Here is a 20,586-nt window from a genome sequence, read left to right on the forward strand (position 1 = left end):
TAATATAGTCCATGGCAATGTATATTAACGGTGAGACACATGCATATTAGGAACACAAGTCGATAACGATAATGCATACAATACTGATAAGAAACAATGTTTATAATGTATTGCGTATATCATTAAATAGAACCACAGTTGCTGCATATCATATGTTACATCATAGAAGTTTTCTTTGCCAAAATTTATTTGAGGTATATTTCTGAAGTTGTGGAAGAAAACCTTATTCCATGTGTGAATTTGGCCATTTGAACTTTGAAATTCATGTGCATCTGTCTCATCGGAAACTGCAGACGCGCTGTCAAAATATCAACTCGTCAGATTAAAATGCGCTCATGGCTCTTAAAGGGGATGGGAGCTGGCACTCATTGGTTTATTGCACGTTACGCCCAAATCACACCTACAGGTAATTAGGCTACTTCAGACCAACCTTTTTTAGATTTACGCCGGGCACAAGTCATTTTTTGCACCGGTAAAATAGCGACATCTCCATAGAACCGCCCACAAAGCTACTTGCGCTTCTCACGTTAGTTTCAGACTGTTAAAGGGACTCTTACCTTTGTTGCATTTTTACACTTTTTTTGGATAAGATTAAATTGGTATTAATAAGGTAATAACACTCTAAAATGCAAGACAGACCCACCAGGAGTAAAAACAAACAATTATTTCACCCTCATAATATTTAGTGAAAACTTCAACCAATAAGATTCTTCGGACCGAAGGATCTTATTGGCCGACAGACCTGTCTGTTTGCTAGATGGACATGCAGGTTTTTCGCGGTTTTCCGTCTGCTTCTTGTGGCGCATTCGGGCCCGCGTCATCAAGGCGCGTCCTCAAATAGAGGGTTTGTTTTGATTCCACGGCAGTCCGTAGCGAGTAGCGGCTGATGATGGCGGACCAAAGTGGTACACCACGTACTGAAACAACCGCTCCCAGGGGGAAAAACAAAAGTTTAGCAGAGATGGTCACCCGAAAAAAAGAACTCGATACTGCAAGAGGAAAACGTCGAGTAAACATCGGCTCTGCTTTTGAGCAATGGAGGGAACTGATGAAGCTGCAGCCAGAGCTAAAATCGGATGAAATGGTCGCGGAGTTTCTGCTGGAAAGGTACTTTTATTTTGCATAACATAACCAAAAACATCATATAACCTTACGATTGACTATTTGTTGCAGACACTTACCGGAATCACGTTTAGCATAATGCTAACGGACCTACCGTTAGCTCCAGCTACTTAAGCAGTTTGCTCGGGAAATAAAGAAATATTCTCCACTTATAGTCTTCCTCACCGTTTTACACAGTACTAGTGTGCTTTAAATTGTTTTGGCTCATTCACACACACATTCATACACCGAAGGCAGCAGTTAGCAGGGTGCTAACTGTCCATGTGTGTGTAAATCATAGGTGTAAGTCATATCATATCTGTGTTTGTCGCTGTTTCCATGTTCAGTACAAGGTACAGTTTATCATATTTTAACTTTCTGCTGGTACAACCCGCCCACTCACGTTAATATTTGTGTGTGCACTGCATGTGCATGTTTGTGTTTTAGTTACGGAAAAACAACGTAGACGCCAGTAAAACATGGTTTCAAGAGGCCTCCTCCGCCACCATTGTCCACCATTGCCGAATCTTTTTCAGAACGGTAAGCCTTGTTTGTTAATGTTATCGTTTGCCCATCAACGTGGATCACACATGCGTTGTGTTTTGCGATGGCATGAACAAGTACATTGTTAAAAGTGATACGTTATTGGTGTGAAATCAAACCTAGAGCTGATGCTATACCGTTTCCCTACCCCATCAGAACATGAGAAATGTAACTGATGTTTCCAGAACACTATAAGTCGTCTCTACTCATGTGCTGTGTGGCAGCAACTTATCTAATGTTGTGAAAAATGCCCATTATTTATTTCATGTATACATCTGTAGAGAGGAGGATTTCTCTGTTCATGGAGGTGAGGGTTTGGACAGCTACTCGGCTGAGACCTCACTTCTCACAATACAAGCAAGGTACAGTGGTACCTAGGTTTTACTTGTCAAATGTTTAACAATAACATATTTTTAAAGTGAAGAGTCCTTTTATTCACTCATCCAAATGTATAATTATGTAATACTGACTTTCTTTCTGATTTCCTAAATGCAGTGTTACATCAGCAGATGAAAGATTGGGTGACATCAATGAGGACGCATTTAATGATATAACAAACTCTATGTAAGTGTTTTCAAGGACATAAGATGAGACTTTTCATGATATTTTATGGGTTATTATTTCTGTAAATTCTGTGTATGTAACATAATGTAACTAGCTGGGGTTGTCTGTCATCAGCATTGACCACGATGAGGACGAATACGATCCTTCTTGGCATCCAGACATGGAGGCGCAATCAGATTTGCTGTTGGAAGAGGAGGACACTGTAGAGGAAGACTCTGACTGCAATGACAGCAACGACCCAGATTACGTGCCACTTTTTCGTGTGTGGTATGGTTATTATCAATCTTCATAACCAACCTGTTTTGACATTTTTTTACCTGATTTTATATTTCGCTTATGATTATTAGTATTAATAATAATTTGAAACACTATAGAAATATTCGTTCATTTTTACAGCAAAGGCAGATCTCTGAATACTGGGTTCATCCTTGAAGAATGTCCATCAGTCACCATGGAAGACACTGTGCATGACACGGGAGACGACACAGATCAAGATGATCATGAAGAAGATCTCTCTGTGCTGGAGCAAGAGCAAGAGACACAACATCTTCCCCAAAAAAAGCAAAGAAGGCAACCAAATAGATCAGAGATAACTGTTGAGGTGGAAGAGGATATAATTGGCAAACCGGCTTCTATTGCTTACCATGACTGTCTGAGGCAGCTTTGTGAGTTTGTTGCTTTGCCAATAGATTCTTGTAATGGGAAGGACCCCATCACCCAAAAACAATGTCAGGCAAAAGGACCTTTTGAGATTAACATCAAGTCAAGGGTCACAGCTGCCGTCATTGAATGGGTAAGTCATGTTTTGGTAGCACATGTAATTTCGTTTTTAATACAAAATATTATCATTGTTTTATATTACTTCACTTATTACATTTTTTCCATGTGTTTTCTCCTGCCCCTTTTTCAGCTGTGTCCTCAAGGTCATATCGTGTGGCGGTGGTCTTCCCAACCAACTTTAAAATTTGGCAGTCAGTTAGGAGACTTTCTAATGGCCACCAACATTTTGCTCACAGGCAACAACTACACAAAGGTGAAAATGCTTTTCAACTTCATGAATATGGGGATGATCAATGAGAGATACTTTGCGGGCATCCAAGACAACTACTGTGTGGACACTATAAAGGCGTTCTGGAATGCGAGAAGAGCCAAAGTGATTGCCAATGTGAAGACATTAGGACCAACTGTTGCTCTCGGTTAGTTTCACCGACACACACACATACATCAACACACCCATAGTAAACTAAGAACATAAACAATTATGCAAGACGCATCCACATTTTCATGCATGTTCTGGCACCACAAACTTATTTATCATCATATTCTGTTTTGTCGTCTGTATTTTAAGGAGATGGAAGGATGGACAGTCCAGGATTCTGCGCCCAGTACTGTACGTACACTGCCATGGACAATGCCACAAGACAAATAATCAACGTGGTGAATGTGGACAAGCGTGAGACTTCGCGGAAATCGACCAACATGGAGAAGGTGGCCTTTATAGAGACATTAGACACGCTGAAGCAAGATCTTGATGTCATTGAGTTCTGCACTGATGCACACAGCCAAATATCGGCCCTATTCAGTAAGTGCTTCTGTAGATGCATCTAATTGGGTTTGGAAAAACAATGTATGATTTTAAGAATTATTGGAAGAAAAACAATAACAACAAAACAGTTGGCAATTATACTGAGATATTATACTGTGTATTTTTGTAATCATTATTTTCCAGACAAAAACAAAGGGCTGTACAAGGACAGTGGCGTCAAGCACACGCTGGAAATGTGGCACGGAGCCAAGAATCTTGGCAAAAAAATCCATGCTGTAAGTTACTGCTATGTAAAGATGGATTACTGTATTTGTTTTCAAAAAATATTTTAGAAATGTCATATATTTGTTAGTTATCATTCTGAAGCAGAATCATTCTCTTTTTTTCAATTTAGGCCGGCCTCCAAAAAGGCTGTTCACTATTACTTGTCTGGAAGAAGGATATCTGCAACCACTTTTGGTACTGCTGCAAGGCAGCAAATACAGTGGAGGATTTCTGGGTATGTTTTTCACTGTAATTTCTATAAGTAAGTGTATTGTCAATGTATTGAAATTATACATTATAACAATTTTTTTTTCATATTCATCTGAATTGCCTATTCAGGACATGTGGACAGGATTGCTACACCATGTCACCGGAGAACACCAGTGGGGACTTGGCGGCTGTTACCATGGCCCATTGGAGGAAAATGGCAACAAGGAGCTTATTCCAAAGGGAAGCACTGCACACCGCAAAATCACAGAACTGATCATGGATGAGAGGTGGTCAAAGACGATTCCAAAGTACTTGACCTTTAGGTAATGAGTCAGCCTTCAATATAATAAGCTTTTGTTTAGATGTGTTGTACTAGTAACATTTATTATTGTACAGTACATACATAATGGCCTTCTACAGAATGACAAGAAATGCAGCTCTTGTGTACTTTGGGATAATAGATTGAAACTACATTACTATTTAGTAATAATTGTTTTTGCTGAAGTTATGTAACCAATCATATCTTTAATTTTTCCTCCCTCTCTGATGCCAGATCCACTGGTGCCCTGGAGTGTTTCCATGCACACCTTCTGATGTACGCATCAAAACGAATCGCCTTCGTACCACCTGTGTATGCGGCCCGAACACTTTTAGCTGCCCTCGACTACAATGAACACTGCAGCCGACCCTACTATGTGAAGGCAGATGGCAAATACAGGTATGTTGATGTTTAAAACACAAAAAAATCATAATTCTGACTCCCCCGTGAACAGATAATTAGTAGATTTGGTGTGTAATTGGGTGCTGGTCAAAAAAATCATAGCAAAGCAAAAACCTTTACAGCAGTCACTTATAAGTGTAATTTGCAATAAATAAGATTGCACAGCTGTGCAATTGCATTTGTGGAAGGTATAACCCCTAGTAGTGTGTGTTGTCAGATTTTTAGCTTGACCACATTATAGGGGCCCACCAACCTACTGGTCATGCCGAAGTACTGTGTCTGTGCTGCACTCTAAAAAGTCGGTTGACCGCTGACAGGGCCTACCACCTCATGTCATAATGACATTTTTTTCCCCACTGGGCGTGACATGGTTGTGGAGGGTACAACGACAATGAGGTCAAGTCTGAAGTCTGTTTGAACATTTATTTGAGGAATTCAAAATACACCCTTTATATACTATATTGTTCTTTGATAGTCTATCTTTTGTTTATTCTCCTTATAAAGTGAAACACATCTCATATCAACTTACCACATTTTTATTTGTTGGTAACTGTACTTTTTGTGTCCTGTCAGCTACCACAAAATGTACAACAAAAAAAGCGGTGGCTTCTGTCTGTACATAAAGAAGGTCAAGAAGAGTTATGAGTACATAAAAGACCGCCAGTGTGCCATCCTACGCTGCAAGTTGGACCAGTTGGCGGCAGGGAGGGGCATGCCTCGGAAAAGAGCGATGAGACCAGATGACCCCCGACGACTTGGGACTCTCAGTGGTGTCCCTGCACCATCAACGGAACAAATTTTGGAGACTCAACGCAGCAGAGGTCGTGGTGAGTTGACATGTGATTGTGACACCTACTGTTTTTTTTAATAACATCTCTCATTGGAGAAGGAGCATAACTTCTCCTTATATGTTACCTGTTAGATTGTCCATAAACACATAATCGATGGAAGATAAAGTTAAATCTTTTTATCTGGCTAGTAATACCTAACTTTGCAATTTTGTCCAATGTTACATTTTGATTTTTATTACTCTCTGTCAAGGTGAACCACTCCCGCAAAAGTAGAAGACGATCTGCACCAACCAGGGCTTGTCCTGGCATCAAACCTGCCGTCTTGTCTGAAAGGACTACCAGAGAACTCCGGATATAAAGCAATATTTTGAAAATGTAGACTTATGTCATTGGTTTCCATAATGTAAGATGTGTGTTTTTGGGATCACTGAATTCCCTCAGTAAGATTTTTAAACATTAAAACTTTTTTTCATAAAATCAAATTGATTCTGAAGTTCATACAGAATATGTGGAGAAATTAAACTAAGGCATTCTGTAAGCATTCAGTTGAAATTCAAAGAATACACTTCCTATATATACACTAACTAGAATACACTAACTTATAATATTAAAGACTTTCTGCAAATCAGATGTAATGGTGGGAACGAAGCGCAGGAGCAGCAATAAGTCGTGTGATTTTCTGCATAGTGTAACCAAAGCATAAGAAAAACATATGATGTAAGTAAAGGAAATGGCAGTTCGACATTTTTAAACTGAATTGACTTGAAAATTGACTATAATTGGAATTTCACAGATGTAAATCAACACAACAGAGTAAATATGTATTTTTAATTTAGAAACATGGGTCACTAACTATGGCCAAAATATACAGTAATAAGACAGTACCATGTACATAATTCACAGGGCAGGGTACACTGGGCTGGAGTCTATTCCTCATCCATACCATTTCGGCTAGGGATAAAACCTTTGTAGATCCCATTGGGGTCTGGGTATGTTTCCCGTATTCTCCAAACACAGCAACTTGGTATGACAACTCTGTGGCCTTGTCCAAGTTGACCATACTGCCAAATTATATACTGTCTATATGCAGAAAAGCGGAACTGCCTGTGGCTTTCCCCCGGTGTTTGTGCATCATCTAATGCTCGGGAGTCATTCCAGATGCGTCTAGCCATGCGGAGGACCCCCGGCTGCAAGATGAAGGCATCCATGTGAGGCAGGACAGAGATGCAATTTTCCAGCGTTTGTCGGCAGCACACCTTCTCAATGTCTCTAATCATCTGCCTGCATCTGCCACAGACACACCACTCTGGTTGCCCGGGTGTTCGAATAATTTGGGAATCATCCTGAACCTGTGAGTGTGCCATCAGGTCAAACAGCATGCTTGGGTCCCTTTCCAGGCAGGTCAGAAGCAGCTCATGAGACTGTGTGATGTCTAGAGCTTGAATTCTAGCCTGAAATAGTAGATATTTTCATGTCAATAGATGTTGCAGAGGTCATAATTTTTAAAACAAATAGAAATATTGGCTGCTGGACATCTAATCCAAAGACGATAATAATAAGAAAATACTAATATGGTGCTGCTTTACCTGCTCAGCGGCAATCCTCTCCTGCTGAAATTGCTGAACTCTTAGTAGATCATCATGAGTAAGAACAGCAGGTCCACGTCCCCGGCGACCTCTTGCTCTTCTTCTTGCTCTGCTAGGAACATCTCTGCTGGTTCCTGGTCTCTCCTCATCACAGTCCTCTCCACCCTGTGTCACACCACGGCCCCCCCTGCCTCTGCCTCGGCTGCCTCTAGAAGGGCCTGTTCTTTTTCTGGCTCCTCTGCTCGTTTCCTCTGCCTCCACAACTTGTTGGCCTGATGTGTTTGGTTTTTTTTTGTGTTGTGGAAAACCACGGCCCCTGCCTTTCATTCCCCTGCCATGGTTTCCTCTGCCTCCACTTTCAGTCCTTGCTTTCTTCCTTGAGGTGTCTTCGCCTGGAGAATCGTCATCATCATCGTCATCAATATCAATATCATCTTCCTCTGTGTAAACTTCAATGCTGTAGTCAGGATCTACTACACTGTCGTCCTAGAAGCACCAACATGTAAAAACAAAGACAGAACATGTTTTACTTTATAACAATATCAGGGTGAAGAGAGACATAGGAACACTTTCTGAAAATACATGTTTTGCATATTTTAATTTTACTATAAATCATATCTCTGTGAAATTATTGTAGTGAGATTCGTGATATTCAGACAACATAAGCTGTGTCGAGTCTGATGATGGGGGGTGGGGGGAGGGGGAGACAGTCTGAAGTCGATAGGCTGGTTGTAGGTGTGAATCCACATAGTAGGCTACGTGAAGAGGGGAGATTTCTAAAATGCAGACAATGTTAGAAACAGCAGCAGTTTGCAATGTTACAATGTTTCCAATTGCAGATATAAGCATTCTATCATTTGAGATCATATTGCAATATTTCCCATTACAGTATGCTGATGAAGCTAACATTCAAGATCGAAAGCATAGCAAAATGTGTTTCCATTATCTCTGCCAACCTTTCTACATAATTAGGGCAGTGTGTTATTACTCTTGCTGTGGAGAACTCCCCAGGGTCCCACAATGTCTATTTATTATAAAGTTCGAGCTTTCGACATTGAAGAATACTTTTTTGAACAGAGTGATAAAGTTAACCACCGCTGGCCGTTAGCAGACAAAACCGTAACCGACGTTACACTGAAAACAAAACAGCTGAGACTGCTTATTATAAGGCCGCTATAACGTTAGATAACGTTAGCCGTACAGTGTTTGCAAGAAAATACGACGAATTCTACAAAAAAATGTATGACAACTAAAAGAATAAAGCAAATAAATGGTGCAAATAACCATTGAACTGAATATATATGTGTATGTAAATGTATATAACTTACCGGTGCTTCTGAATCCGATTCCATTGCTTCGGTAAACAAAAACTCACGTGCGTGCGCGGAGGCAGTAGGTTGTAAGTCTGCTTGTGTAAATAAAGTTTCTTAAATAAAAGACCGCGGATGGGAACGAGGGGGTGGGGCATTGGAGGAAGGCGGGATGATTTGAATGTGCTGTAATTCTCAAATGCAACAAAGGTAGGAGTCCCTTTAAAGGGAACCCATTATGCTTTTCCGACTTTTATGACCTATAAACGTTATAATGATTGATAGTCATGTTTAACCATACTAAAGTGTCAAATAATGACGTACATGCATTTCAACGTATTCCCTGCTGACTGGGATGGCTGTGCAGAGCGCTAAAGACTCGGGACAACGTTTGCGATTCACTAGTTCACATTTCCAGGAAATCATCTACGTAGAGGCACTCCTGCCGCGCCCCCATATGCCTGGTCAAATCTGCCCGCGCACGCTTCAAGGAAGGTAACCAATCACAACGGAGTTGGGTTGGCAGGAGGGGGGCGATGGGGCAGAGAAGGACGAAACCGAGCGTTGACAGAGAAGGCTGAAATCGCCCAGATGATAGGAAGAGTTTCCCGAAAATCGATATCGTTTTTTGTGTATGGTTAAACATGACTATCAATAATTAAAACAACGTTTATAGGTCATAAAAGTCGAAAAGCACAATAGGTCCCCTTTAAAACAGGGCCCATGGTTGGAAAGATGGTTATTGTCTCTTATGACAAAAAGCCTTTTGTTGGGCAGGTACTGAAGATCGTCGAGGAAGAAATCGAGGTCTCCTGTATGAAATTCTTCGGCTGGGATGAAGAATTGCTTCATATGGCCCCAAACCCGAGATGTGCTATTCTACTTCCAATCAGATGTAAAAGCGGTCATCTCAAAACCAGAACCATCAACCAGTCGAAGTTTAAGATTGTAATCTGAGGATTGGGAAAGACTCATATCAGTCTGAAAATACAATGACAAGCCCTTTGTAGTAGTGGTGTTTGTTTGTGTGCGTGCGTGCGTGCGTGCGGGGCGGGGGATGTTTCTTCATTTGCATCAAGAATAACAGGTTTGTCTTTATTTTTAGTGGTTTAGTAAAGCGTTTAATTTTGTTGTAGCCTGAAGGCGAAAAAGAGTGTGTGGGGTTATGCATTTGATATGAACTACATTTTGAGATATTAAAGTAGACATGATTGTTCATAACCTGATACCAGATAAATCAACTGACAATTCGATTGAGAGATAATATTCCTGTTTGTCTCAACAATGGTACAATTATTTGTTATGTTATACTGTTTTTCGCAGCCAAGTGAAAAGCACAAAACGGTGTGAGGAGTCTTTTGATATGAGCCGTTACTGTAAATGATACGAGATTAGGTTGTTCATAGTCTCGCAAAGCCAGACCAAACTACAGCAAGTAGAATGGTCTGGAGCCACGTTACCTCGAGCCGTCTATCCGTGGGGAAACTGGGCGGGCCTCTTTTTATTTCTTTAAACCAATCACAATCGTCTAGGGCGGGGCTAAGCCCGGGAAGCAGCAGCAGTGTCCATGCAAAATAGAACATCTTTCTTCCTCAGCAAATGCTGTAAGCCAATCTTTTGCAGTTCTTTGCCATTTTCGACGGAAAGAGCCAAACATGCCAACTTTACAGCGCCGTCAAAGTGCTCTGCAAAACTCGCCATACTGCCTAGTTTCCGAGTTTGAGGGGGAGCAACCGGAAGGGGAGGAGTCGCGGCCAAATCCGACGCTAGGCAATAGACGCTGTCCACTTCCGTTCAGCCAGACAAGGTTGTTCATAACCTTTTGATAGCAGATATGAATATTACTGGGGTTTTTTTAACTGATAATTTATCTCACTGTTTTAAATTTGACTGATAGTCATGTATTACATATAGCACATACTGACTGTGTTCCTTCTTGTATTGAAGAGAGTTGAGTTGACTAAAAGTGTTGTTTGTTGGGAAATATATTCTACTCTTTCTTTGAAACTATTCTGAATTGGCATACATCAATTTTTTACAAAAAAATGCAATGAAACATTGAAGATGTACTATGTCATATGGTAAAACTAAATTTGTCATAAGGTAAATCATTTCATTTTAAAATAAAGAAAATAAATACTTTGTTAGTTTACATGGTTAATGAAAATAATGGAGCGCTAGTATGATATATATAAATATATAACTTCATGGCATTTAGTTATATATTACGTTTATATTTATTATATTTACGCTGGCATGCTAGCCGCCTGAGCAAGGTACACGCCCCCCAGGGCCCAGACCCTGTTAGAGTTCGGCCGCCTGCATGGTTAGAGGCCGCACCAATCCCAGCTCCTCCAGCACAGCCCAACGGGCCAGTGTTTGTTGCTGTACCTGAGCCCCGCCCAGTTCGGGCATGGCAGGCCCGAATGTGGACTTGCTTCCACCAACTAGCCTTTATCATACTTAGTTATGTATATATAAAAAAAAGATAAGACGACACGTGTTTACTCTTTTGTATTGTACTATAGACGTATTGCATGTAAACATATTTTTGGGAAAATTATATAAAGATCTAATAAATATGGGTTGCTTGCACGTTGTGTTGCATGATAGCAAAATTATGACTTCGATACAATACCTGCCCAAAAATACCTCGATACTTGATAATGAACTGATACCACGGTGAAAATCTAAAATATCTGGTAAGAGACGAATAATGGTCCATTTCGGTCTCACAAATTACGAATGCATTTCTTGGCTCACATATCACCAGTGTTGTACCTGAACGCGTTCAGTGAACGATAGTTTATCAAGTCGTTCATATTTTGGGCAAACGTGAACTGAACGTACTCCATTACTGCCTGATGAACTTTACTGGGAACTCGTTCATTCTGGTGTCTGTGAACGGCACGCTCACTCGGTTTAACTTCCTTCAATAGGGGGATTATTAGTTTATCAACACGGCGGATGCGTGCAAAATTAGTTTGACCGGTTGCAATGGTTATCTCTGTGTGGTTAATTTGCAGTTGCGGTGTTCTCAGCTTACTGTCACATTCAACTATAATCAGAAAAGGCTATATGCTATAGACACCAGTGTTTCCCCTAGAATTTTTTTTAGGCCCGGTGGTAAGAGCTGATAGTGTGATTTGTTATACATTTTTCACAGGATGCTAGAGTATTTGTTGGTTATTTCCATATAAAACACTTGCTTAGCCATCACAAGTTGGTTAAGTTATGGACAGATAAAGAACGAGGCTAGTGTTTCGCGGGGGCGGTAAAAATGTCCTTGGTAACGGCAGGCTGAACCAATCAGACGTCGCATTTACGCGATTGGTTCGTGGTATAGTTCTTCTGCCGGAGAATAAACAGTGTTTTTCTAAAAACAAAGTTGATTTAATATAAACTAATTTCATGTACAGGAGCATAAAGCACCAATACATATTGAGATAGCTGGTGGTGAGCTTGGATGGTTATGATATTATTGCTAATAATCCAATTCTCAATGGGAAAAATGAATGGGATTTTTACTTCCAGAACCAGACTTTTGAGCCCTTTTAGAACAACAATGTAAGCTAAATATATTTCCTTTAAATAAAAAAAAAACAAATGACAACAAATTGTAACTTACCATGTTGAGTCTGGTATAGCCACTGGCTGTATTTGGTTTTTTTAAGCCAGTCTGGGTCGTAGCCGGATTTTCGGTGTTTGCTGCCCCTATCTGGGTCACCGATGCTATTGCTAGCGCTCGGTTGGTTGCTCTCGCTGACATCTCCTCCCTCTGCCCCTCTGACTCGTTCCTCCACACCTGTAACTCGCCCTTCTTCCCCACCAAATACCTTTTTGTCCTTCATCTCTTTTAAGTTTTTTTGGTGGTGCCATGCTAATGATGATATAACTTAATGCTGTCAGATTGTCCGTTATGATGGGGCATCATCTGCGCACGCGCGAGACCGCAGTTTTTTATTATTATTTTTTTTTTTTTATCTTTTTTTTTTTTTTTTTTTGGCCGGTTCTTGTCCTGGCGGGGGCGCTCGTTGGCCTGGCGGCCCGCCAGGCCTGAACAATGGTAGGGGAAACACTGGACCCTATAGTATCTGTGGTATAAAGGCTGGGACGAATTTCAAATTATAAATATGTACACTTTATGTTGAAAGTATAGACCGTCGCGATACCCTTTTAAACGAATGGCAGGTTGATTATTCATCAAAACAAGGGCTGGTAAATTGTGAAAAATGAATTAAACTGTAATCAGACAATGCGCAGGGGTTGACACTAACGGTTGCCCGCTTGCCCGGGGCGAGTAAAAAAAATGTTTGGGCAAATTGCGATTTTTTCTGGTTGCCCGAACGGGCAAGTGGATTTTGGGTGGATGTAAATGTAAAAGCTATTTATTCAAATGTTTTTAGAAACTGCAGAACAACCTTTTGTTCCGCAAAACCACACAAAATAGAAGTATTTGCAATTGATCAGCGCGCTGTCTTCTCTTCTCTCGGAAAGCGAGTTAACAGACACGCATCGCTTCAGTGCGAATATAGCCCCGCCTTCTGTCACTCACTCGCAGTGCGGTCTCTGGCAGTGATTCGCTTAAGGTTAGCCAACACAGCTAGCATCTCAAGTGCAGCACCGCCGCGAACGGTTTGGTAGAATTTAAATGGAGTAGTGATGGAGGAGTGCAGTTTGGAAATACTTTGGATTGAGGCAAATTATCAAGGAAAGTCAAGAACACGGTTTTGGGTTTCATAACTGTGCACATGCATAGCAATAGCGATCTTTTTCCACAAAATTGGACCCTCACAAACTACTGTAGGCCTATATATTACATGAAAGCTGAGCCTCCACTTATTCCAACAGTCCAAACCATATCATACTGTGACTAAAACTCGAAAATAACAACTTAAGATGAAACGTCCCCTTTTCTTTTAACAACCAAAAATGAAGTAGGCCTATTACTTTTGTGTTTTTTGTCCACAAAGTTGATTCTGATCGAATAAAACCACCATAAACAGATTATCCAGTATCTGGGCCAAATTTTGCAAATTAACATGGTGTTTTCAATCAATGAATAAGAGAAGGTTTCTTAGGAAATGGGTAAATTGCCTTCAATCAGAAAACATATTCTTCGGCGCAATCTAGTGGCCATATATTTATTTGTGAGTGTTTGGCTTGGTGCATTCGATTGCCCTGAACTTTAAATAGAGGTGTCAAGTGTCAAAATTGTAAGATATCTACCTTTATTTGTGTCTCATAGTAAGACATCGCTCCCAACCAGTGGAGGCTTCTCCATTGAGGAGAGAGGGAGGAAGATCCTCCCTAACATTGTTGAGAATAAAAAAATTTGATTGCCCCGACTATTGTAATGAATTAATGCCCTTAAATATGACTACTTTATTGCCTTTGAATATATAATGTTCGTTTCCCTGGGTAAAGGGACATTAGCACCCCCTATCGCCTATTGACAATTACTTCAGGGAGGAACATCCTCCCTCCGCCGCCGTTCACTCCCATTCATTTTCCCGCAAGTACTGGCGGCCGGTGGATAACATGGGTTTCAATGGGAGAGAGGAGGAAAATCCTCCTCCGAGTGGGTGGGACCTTAACCCATTCAGACCGGATCACGCATGTGTGCGTGTTTACCTTTAAGACCGGATCACGCATCAATGCGTATTTACCATTAATGCCAGCAAACGCGTCTGTGTCATTTGGAGCGATGTCGTCTTTTCCGAGGCACGTGGCCAATAATATGCACTGTGATTGGCTGAAATACTCTTGGGGTGAGTGACAGATGATTAGGGATTTTTGACCGACTAATAAAATGCTCTGTGATTGGTCGAAATAAGCATACACGCCGAGAATGTTTCGGTTCGAAACACTGCAAGCGATCCGTCATGGCTGATTCAAGTGAGGAAAGTGATATTGACGAAGTAATTAATTCGGAATTTATTGAAATTATGCAGGATGACAACAGTAAATTATGAGTTGTGTTTAGACTTGAGACTGTACTGTTCTGTTAATCTGTACACTCACCACCAAGTTATGATTATATGGTTTCTCAAGACGCTTTAATCCATCAAAATAATACAACAAAGAAAATTAACATTAATTAAAATTGAAATTATTACGTAAAGAAGAAGTAACTCTCTGGTTTGTTTTGGTTTTGTTCTATATCTGTGTTTCAGTGTCCATCATTTGTCACTTTGGTACCTCAAAAGTATGAAATAAAAGCAGATCTGTATTGATTTTCAAAATTTTGATGTTTTTGATGTTTAATGATTTTTAAAAAATATGCAATTGAAGTTTATGGCCAAGCAAGTCAGTCAAGTTGACAGCCAAAGAATTAATTTCTCAAATGCCTTTTACCTCATGTTTTTATCTGCTATAGAGCCTGAGAAATTAAGGTTTTAGTAGGCGTTGACAAATTTTTAATATTGCTCTGAAAACCCTCAGGTTTTGAGAAGGGGTTTGCAGAAGGGGTTTGCAGAAACGTTCTTAGGCATAAAAAGGCCTTTTTTAGCAGGCGTTTTAGGCCTAAATGGGTTAAGGGGTCTGATTCGCGCAAAAATCTATCCGTCTGCGCTATGAACCAATAAGCAGGATCCCTGGATGTTGAGCAGTGTTGCCAGATTGGTCCGATTTCCCACCCAATTGGGCTACTTTTAACCATGTTAGGCTGGAAAAATTATCATTGGGCGGGAAATCTGCCCAATCTGGCAACGCTGTCGATAACAAACCCGGTCTGCATTGCCGCGGTGCTCAGTCTGAGAGACGCAGAGCAAGTGAAATCTGCGATAGCGAGATCCTAAATGCACAATGGAAACATTGGAAACGGAGGACATTGTTAACGTCTTATTACAAAAACCATTCCATTCATTCAGAAAGAGGTAGACCACTTCCCAAAATCAAGGTCACCAGAAGTAATGGCAACGTCAGTGTTGTGAGTGCTACATGGTTTGCTAGGTACGCATGACTTACTGGTAGCATTACAAGCAATTGTAACTGAAAATAAATATAGCTAAATAACATAACTAAAATCAATAGTAGGCCTGATTTGACTAATATGCTTTGCATCCTTTCCTTCTCAAATTACAGTGATGCCACTGGTGGCTTTGTATACATTTTGTTCACATAACTCCCTCCCTGCTATTTTGTAGTTCACCAAAACACCCTGAAACAACTTGAGTCTCACATTCTTATGCCACCATACACCAACAGTGCAAGCAGGCCAATGGCAACCAAGCGCGCAGTCCTTCCTCCCTCACTTTAAAAACCACCAGCCGCCACTGCTCCCAACTGATAACGACCAACTGATACTGATAACTATTTCAGGTGGAAATGTTATCTTCCACTTATGCTGTGTTCCATGGCTTTATTCACCAAGTATTATCCCCATTGAATATTTCACTTGTACAACAATCTTTCTTTTGGCCCAAAGATGACATTATCGCCCTTGCAGTTGTGGAGATATAATCTATTTACTTTGGGTATGTTCTTTCCTGAAAAAAACTTTTCCCCTGATATCGAAAATGGTATAGAATATCGATCTTTATCCAGGACTAGTGTTGAAGTTAGAAAATCCAGTATCGTGACTGACAACCCTACTAGAAACGCGATTGTGATTATTCAGTTAGAGCTTCAAGAAACTTTAAAGTTAAAAAAGACATATCTTTGCTGCTACCTCTGACATTTAGTTATGTACATTTGCATCAAATCATGCAGGTCTACATATAACTTGGCGATAGCTTTAATAGGTTGCAACGGTGGATTGAAATCAATTCATGGTACGATGTGACCGCTCGATAAATAAGTAAACAAAGAAGTTTGTTATTTTTTAAACACAACATGTGTGGAAGCTAACATTCAGCTTCATTCTGAGCTAGGCAGATTTTTCTGCGCCCCCCCAAAACCAGGCCGGGTGCCTGGCAAAAAGAGGCCCGTTCACGATTCTGATTATAATATGGGCAAGTGAACATTACATTCGGGCAAGTTGAACCTGACCTGTACTTGCCCGATGGGCAAGTGCTTTTGAAACCTTAGTGTCAACCCCTGAACGCGGTTTTATGCTATAGACCCTAGAGCAGGGGTCTTCAACGTTTTCCAGGCCAAGGACCCCCAAATTGATGGAGAGATGGAGCGGGGACCCCCTACTTATAGTATAAAATTGTGTTTCATAATTAAACTGGTCCTATAGTGCCATGTATACATTTACCTTGTTATTTTGCATTCAATACTAAGACATTGAAATAATATACAGGTTCATATATTCATGTTTTTATTTTAAACATGTGCAAGGTACAGTGAGTAGGGTGCACATGCGCCTAGAATTCGGGGCAGTGCGACCAAATATTTTATTTGGGCGCACCGGTGCGACTGAAAATGTATCTGGTATAATTATTATTATTTATTTTTTTACAGAGCAGTCTCTTCATAATATTGTAATAACCACGGAAGAGGCAGTGAATGAAGTATTGATTAGACAGCGAATTATTAGACACCTAATGAACCGTTGGAACACGCAAGACCGGTAACAATAGAAACGCCGGGAAACAAACCCGCAAAGCCCAATCCAGGGGCCTGTACTACGAATCTCGATTAGAGGGTTAGCGAGGTATGTTGAGCTGAAAGCCTGGGTTAGCTGTACCATGAAAGTCGATCTCTTTAAGCGTCGCTGTATCACCATGGTGACTTACGCTCGCAACCAAACCTGGTCGGGAGCAGCTTTTCAGCGAGTCTACCCGGAGATCGGCTATTTATATCGGCGTGCGCAGCTTCCTAGCCCCTCCTCCGATAATGGCGTCACCATTTGTGGGTGTTCCCATGGACCTCGAGGCACTTATCGTACAGGCGTCTCTCCGGAGACAGAGGGTTTTTCGGGACAGAACGGATCCCTTGGCATTGTCTGACGATATTCTTTATGAGAGATACAGATTCGGCATTTATTTAATGGTCAAGATATTATTAATCAATGGCGTAAATATCGACGGTGCAGCTGCCCGGGTTGCCCCCCCCCCTCAACAACTCAGCGCAAGGCAGGCACGGTCCAACCCCCCCCCCTCAACAACTCAGCGCAAGGCAAGCACGGTCCAACCCCCCCCCCAACAACTCAGCGCAAGGCAAGCACGGTCGTCGTCCCCCCCCCCCCCCCCCCCCAACAACTCAAAACTTGGGTGCACCATAAATACGTGCTGGTGCACCCAAATTAAACATGTAGGCGCACCAGTGCACCCAAGGAAAAAGTTAATCTGGAGCCCTGCCTTCCAAGATCACCAATGTCTGTCAATTGCCGGTCATTATCGAAAATAGTACCCTTCAGGGCGAAGCAAGACATCTCCGCTTCGCGTCGGGGTCCGGTTCGCCCGGTCGGGGCTTATTTTCCCGATAATGACCGGCGTTCTGTACAACATTATCCCTTACATACATCAGTCCAGACCAACATAACGGTTGTGCGTGAGACATACGGACACACGCTTACCCTTTTTGTGAATGCCATACATACAGTACATTCGGATTGCATGACAGGAATAGATCTATTCCGATCAGAAATCTAATCTGATCAGAAGTGTCAATAGCCGCGCTTGCTGCTACTGCTTCTTTATCAATAAAAAGTATTATTTTCTTTTTAATCAAAGTCAGGATACTAAAAAATAAGTGTATTGTATCCTTTTTTGCGTGAGGGTATCGTGATACCTTTCTAGCATCGGTATACCGTGCAACACTAATATGGGTAGATTTAAAATGTCAAGTTCATATTTGAAACCTCTAAGTTTGTCAGCAAAGCATCCGTCTATACATTAATTTAGCTCAAACCTGTTAAGAGCAGGTGGAAGCTTCTCAATGGGCTTCTACAGTACGTTGAGTAGATGTCATGAGTCAGTAGCTTGAACAATAGGGGGCCGTCACAGTTTTAGGGGTCTTTTCAGGTATAAATGGAGGGGCTTGACACAGGTGGATCATCAGTTGACCAACCGATCTCTGAGAAACCAACACAGCCATCATGATGGGCAAGGTATATATATATATTATATACACATAGTTTTAACATAAATAATTGATTTGCGTTAAGATAATGACATGATACAGATTAAAGCCAACTAGTTAAATTAAGAAATGGCATGATATTCTGAAATTATAAACTTTGGCTGACAAATTCTTTGTTTCAGATCACTTTCTACGAGGAGAAGAACTTCCAGGGTCGCTCCTATGAGTGCATGAGCGACTGCTCCGACATGTCCTCCTACATGAGCAGGTGCCAGTCCTGCAGGGTGGAGAGCGGCTGCTTCATGCTCTATGAGAGGAACAACTACATGGGCCAGCAGTTCTTCATGAGGAGGGGAGAGTACAACGACATGCACCGCATGCAGAGCATGGGAATGATGTTTGACAACATCAGGTCCTGCAGAATGATCCCCTTTGTAAGAGAAATCACAGTTCAACTTTTACGCTGAACTAGCTCAACTGTTACATTGACTGTGTTGATGACTCTGCTGACAATGTTTTTCTGAATCTCTGCTTTACAGCACAGAGGCCAGTTCAGGATGAAGATCTACGAGAGGGAGAACTTCGTTGGTCAGTTCAATGAGATGATGGACGACTGTGACAACATCCAGGATCGTTACCGCATGTCCGACTGCCAGTCCTGCCACGTGATGGACGGCCACTGGCTGATGTACGAGCAGCCCCATTACAAGGGCAGGATGATGTACATGAGGCCCGGAGAGTACAGGAGCTTCAAGGAGATGATGAGCTGCCAGAGGTTCATGAGCATGAGGCGTATCACTGACATGTGTTAAGTTTCCTCATCAATAAAACATGATCTAACTTAAATTTGCTGGATTTCTTGCTTGACCACTGAGCATACAGAAGAGCAACATTTTAAAGCCAACCTTGAGAGTTTTGAACCACTAATCTCACAGCAAGATTCCATGAGTATCCAGCTAATGTAGGAACTAGGGATGCACCGAAATAAAGATTCTTGGCCGAAACCGAAAATGAGAATGAAATTATTAAGCCAATTATTAGTTCCATTTAGGGTTGCCGCGGTATACGGAATTACCGGTGTTGAGGCCAACACCGAGTGTGTTGCACACCGGCAACTTCAAGTTATTTTTTATTTATTTTTTCAGTAATAAAAAGAAATTCAACGTCATCTTTAGGCCTATTTGATTAAAAAAGAAAGTTTGGCAGTTTGTCTTTGCAATGTTTTATTTTTTAAACTAATAGAAAGGCTACCTAAAAGCGTTGGAACGCACAAGACCGGTAACCATAGCAACGCCAGTAAACAAACCCCCCGAAGCCCAATCCCTACGAGAGCTCCGCGCTACAGCCATCTGGAGGCGCACAGAGCTTTTGGCCGTGATATTATCAACAAAATTATATTATACTATTTTATACCGTTTATATACCGGTGTTGACACGAGTGTATTACTCGGTGTGAAAATGTCCACACGCGGCAACCCTAGTACCATTGCATTTATGACTGTATACTAACTTCATTAAAATCAAGGCATTGCAATTTTTGCAAATCGCTTTACGTGGGTCTTTCTCAGAAACATGGAAAAACGTCGACGCTAAGCGCTGCCCGGCAACGATCCCTTTCTCCTCCTTGTCGCGGTTCAGTGTACTTCACATTGATGTGGACGTTGAAGAACCAGGAACGTTGGAGAACCCAACGCGGTCGTTTGAGATTCATAATATCGGCTCACACAGCTTTTGGCCGTGATAATATATATTATAGATATCTATGTAGGCTATATGATAATATTTAGATATAGAGCTCCAGGACTCCCGTGTTTTCTAGAATATTTACAGAACACGGCTAAAGGCTGTGTGCGCCTCGCCATTGCGATACATCCACTGTAAACAGCGCATGGTACTGTGGCTGCAAGCTGCTCAGGGCCACACCCCCACCCTCCTCCTTGACCCGCCTCGCTCCTCCTCATTTGCATTATAGCTACAG

At 41.4% G+C, this 20,586-nt stretch overlaps 3 protein-coding genes across 3 annotated transcripts; 2 read left to right on the top strand and 1 right to left on the bottom strand.

Moving 5' to 3' along the window:
* The first annotated feature begins 816 nt into the window (after positions 1 to 816).
* LOC115532953 (uncharacterized) lies at positions 817 to 6,222 on the top strand. The gene is made up of 14 exons (XM_030343079.1): positions 817 to 1,107; positions 1,549 to 1,641; positions 1,926 to 2,006; positions 2,140 to 2,208; positions 2,323 to 2,475; positions 2,605 to 3,001; positions 3,119 to 3,404; positions 3,557 to 3,790; positions 3,938 to 4,029; positions 4,149 to 4,253; positions 4,358 to 4,551; positions 4,782 to 4,946; positions 5,523 to 5,776; positions 5,991 to 6,222. Exons 5-14 carry the CDS (start codon positions 2,369 to 2,371, stop codon positions 6,011 to 6,013), a joined length of 1,857 nt encoding a protein of 618 aa, XP_030198939.1. The 5' UTR covers positions 817 to 1,107; positions 1,549 to 1,641; positions 1,926 to 2,006; positions 2,140 to 2,208; positions 2,323 to 2,368; the 3' UTR covers positions 6,014 to 6,222.
* A 331-nt stretch (positions 6,223 to 6,553) lies between these two features.
* Positions 6,554 to 8,844, bottom strand: LOC115532954 (uncharacterized). The gene is made up of 3 exons (XM_030343080.1): positions 8,655 to 8,844; positions 7,327 to 7,812; positions 6,554 to 7,191 (listed from the first exon to the last, which is right to left on the bottom strand). The coding sequence occupies exons 1-3, from the start codon at positions 8,676 to 8,678 to the stop codon at positions 6,667 to 6,669; spliced, it is 1,035 nt and encodes a 344-aa protein (XP_030198940.1). The 5' UTR covers positions 8,679 to 8,844; the 3' UTR covers positions 6,554 to 6,666.
* A 9,714-nt stretch (positions 8,845 to 18,558) lies between these two features.
* LOC115532964 (gamma-crystallin M1-like) lies at positions 18,559 to 19,454 on the top strand. The gene is made up of 3 exons (XM_030343094.1): positions 18,559 to 18,636; positions 18,791 to 19,042; positions 19,148 to 19,454. Exons 1-3 carry the CDS (start codon positions 18,625 to 18,627, stop codon positions 19,418 to 19,420), a joined length of 537 nt encoding a protein of 178 aa, XP_030198954.1. The 5' UTR covers positions 18,559 to 18,624; the 3' UTR covers positions 19,421 to 19,454.
* The last annotated feature ends 1,132 nt before the right edge of the window (positions 19,455 to 20,586 follow it).

This window comes from Gadus morhua, chromosome 20 (genome assembly GCF_902167405.1).
Source record: "Gadus morhua chromosome 20, gadMor3.0, whole genome shotgun sequence".
NCBI lineage: Eukaryota > Metazoa > Chordata > Actinopteri > Gadiformes > Gadidae > Gadus > Gadus morhua.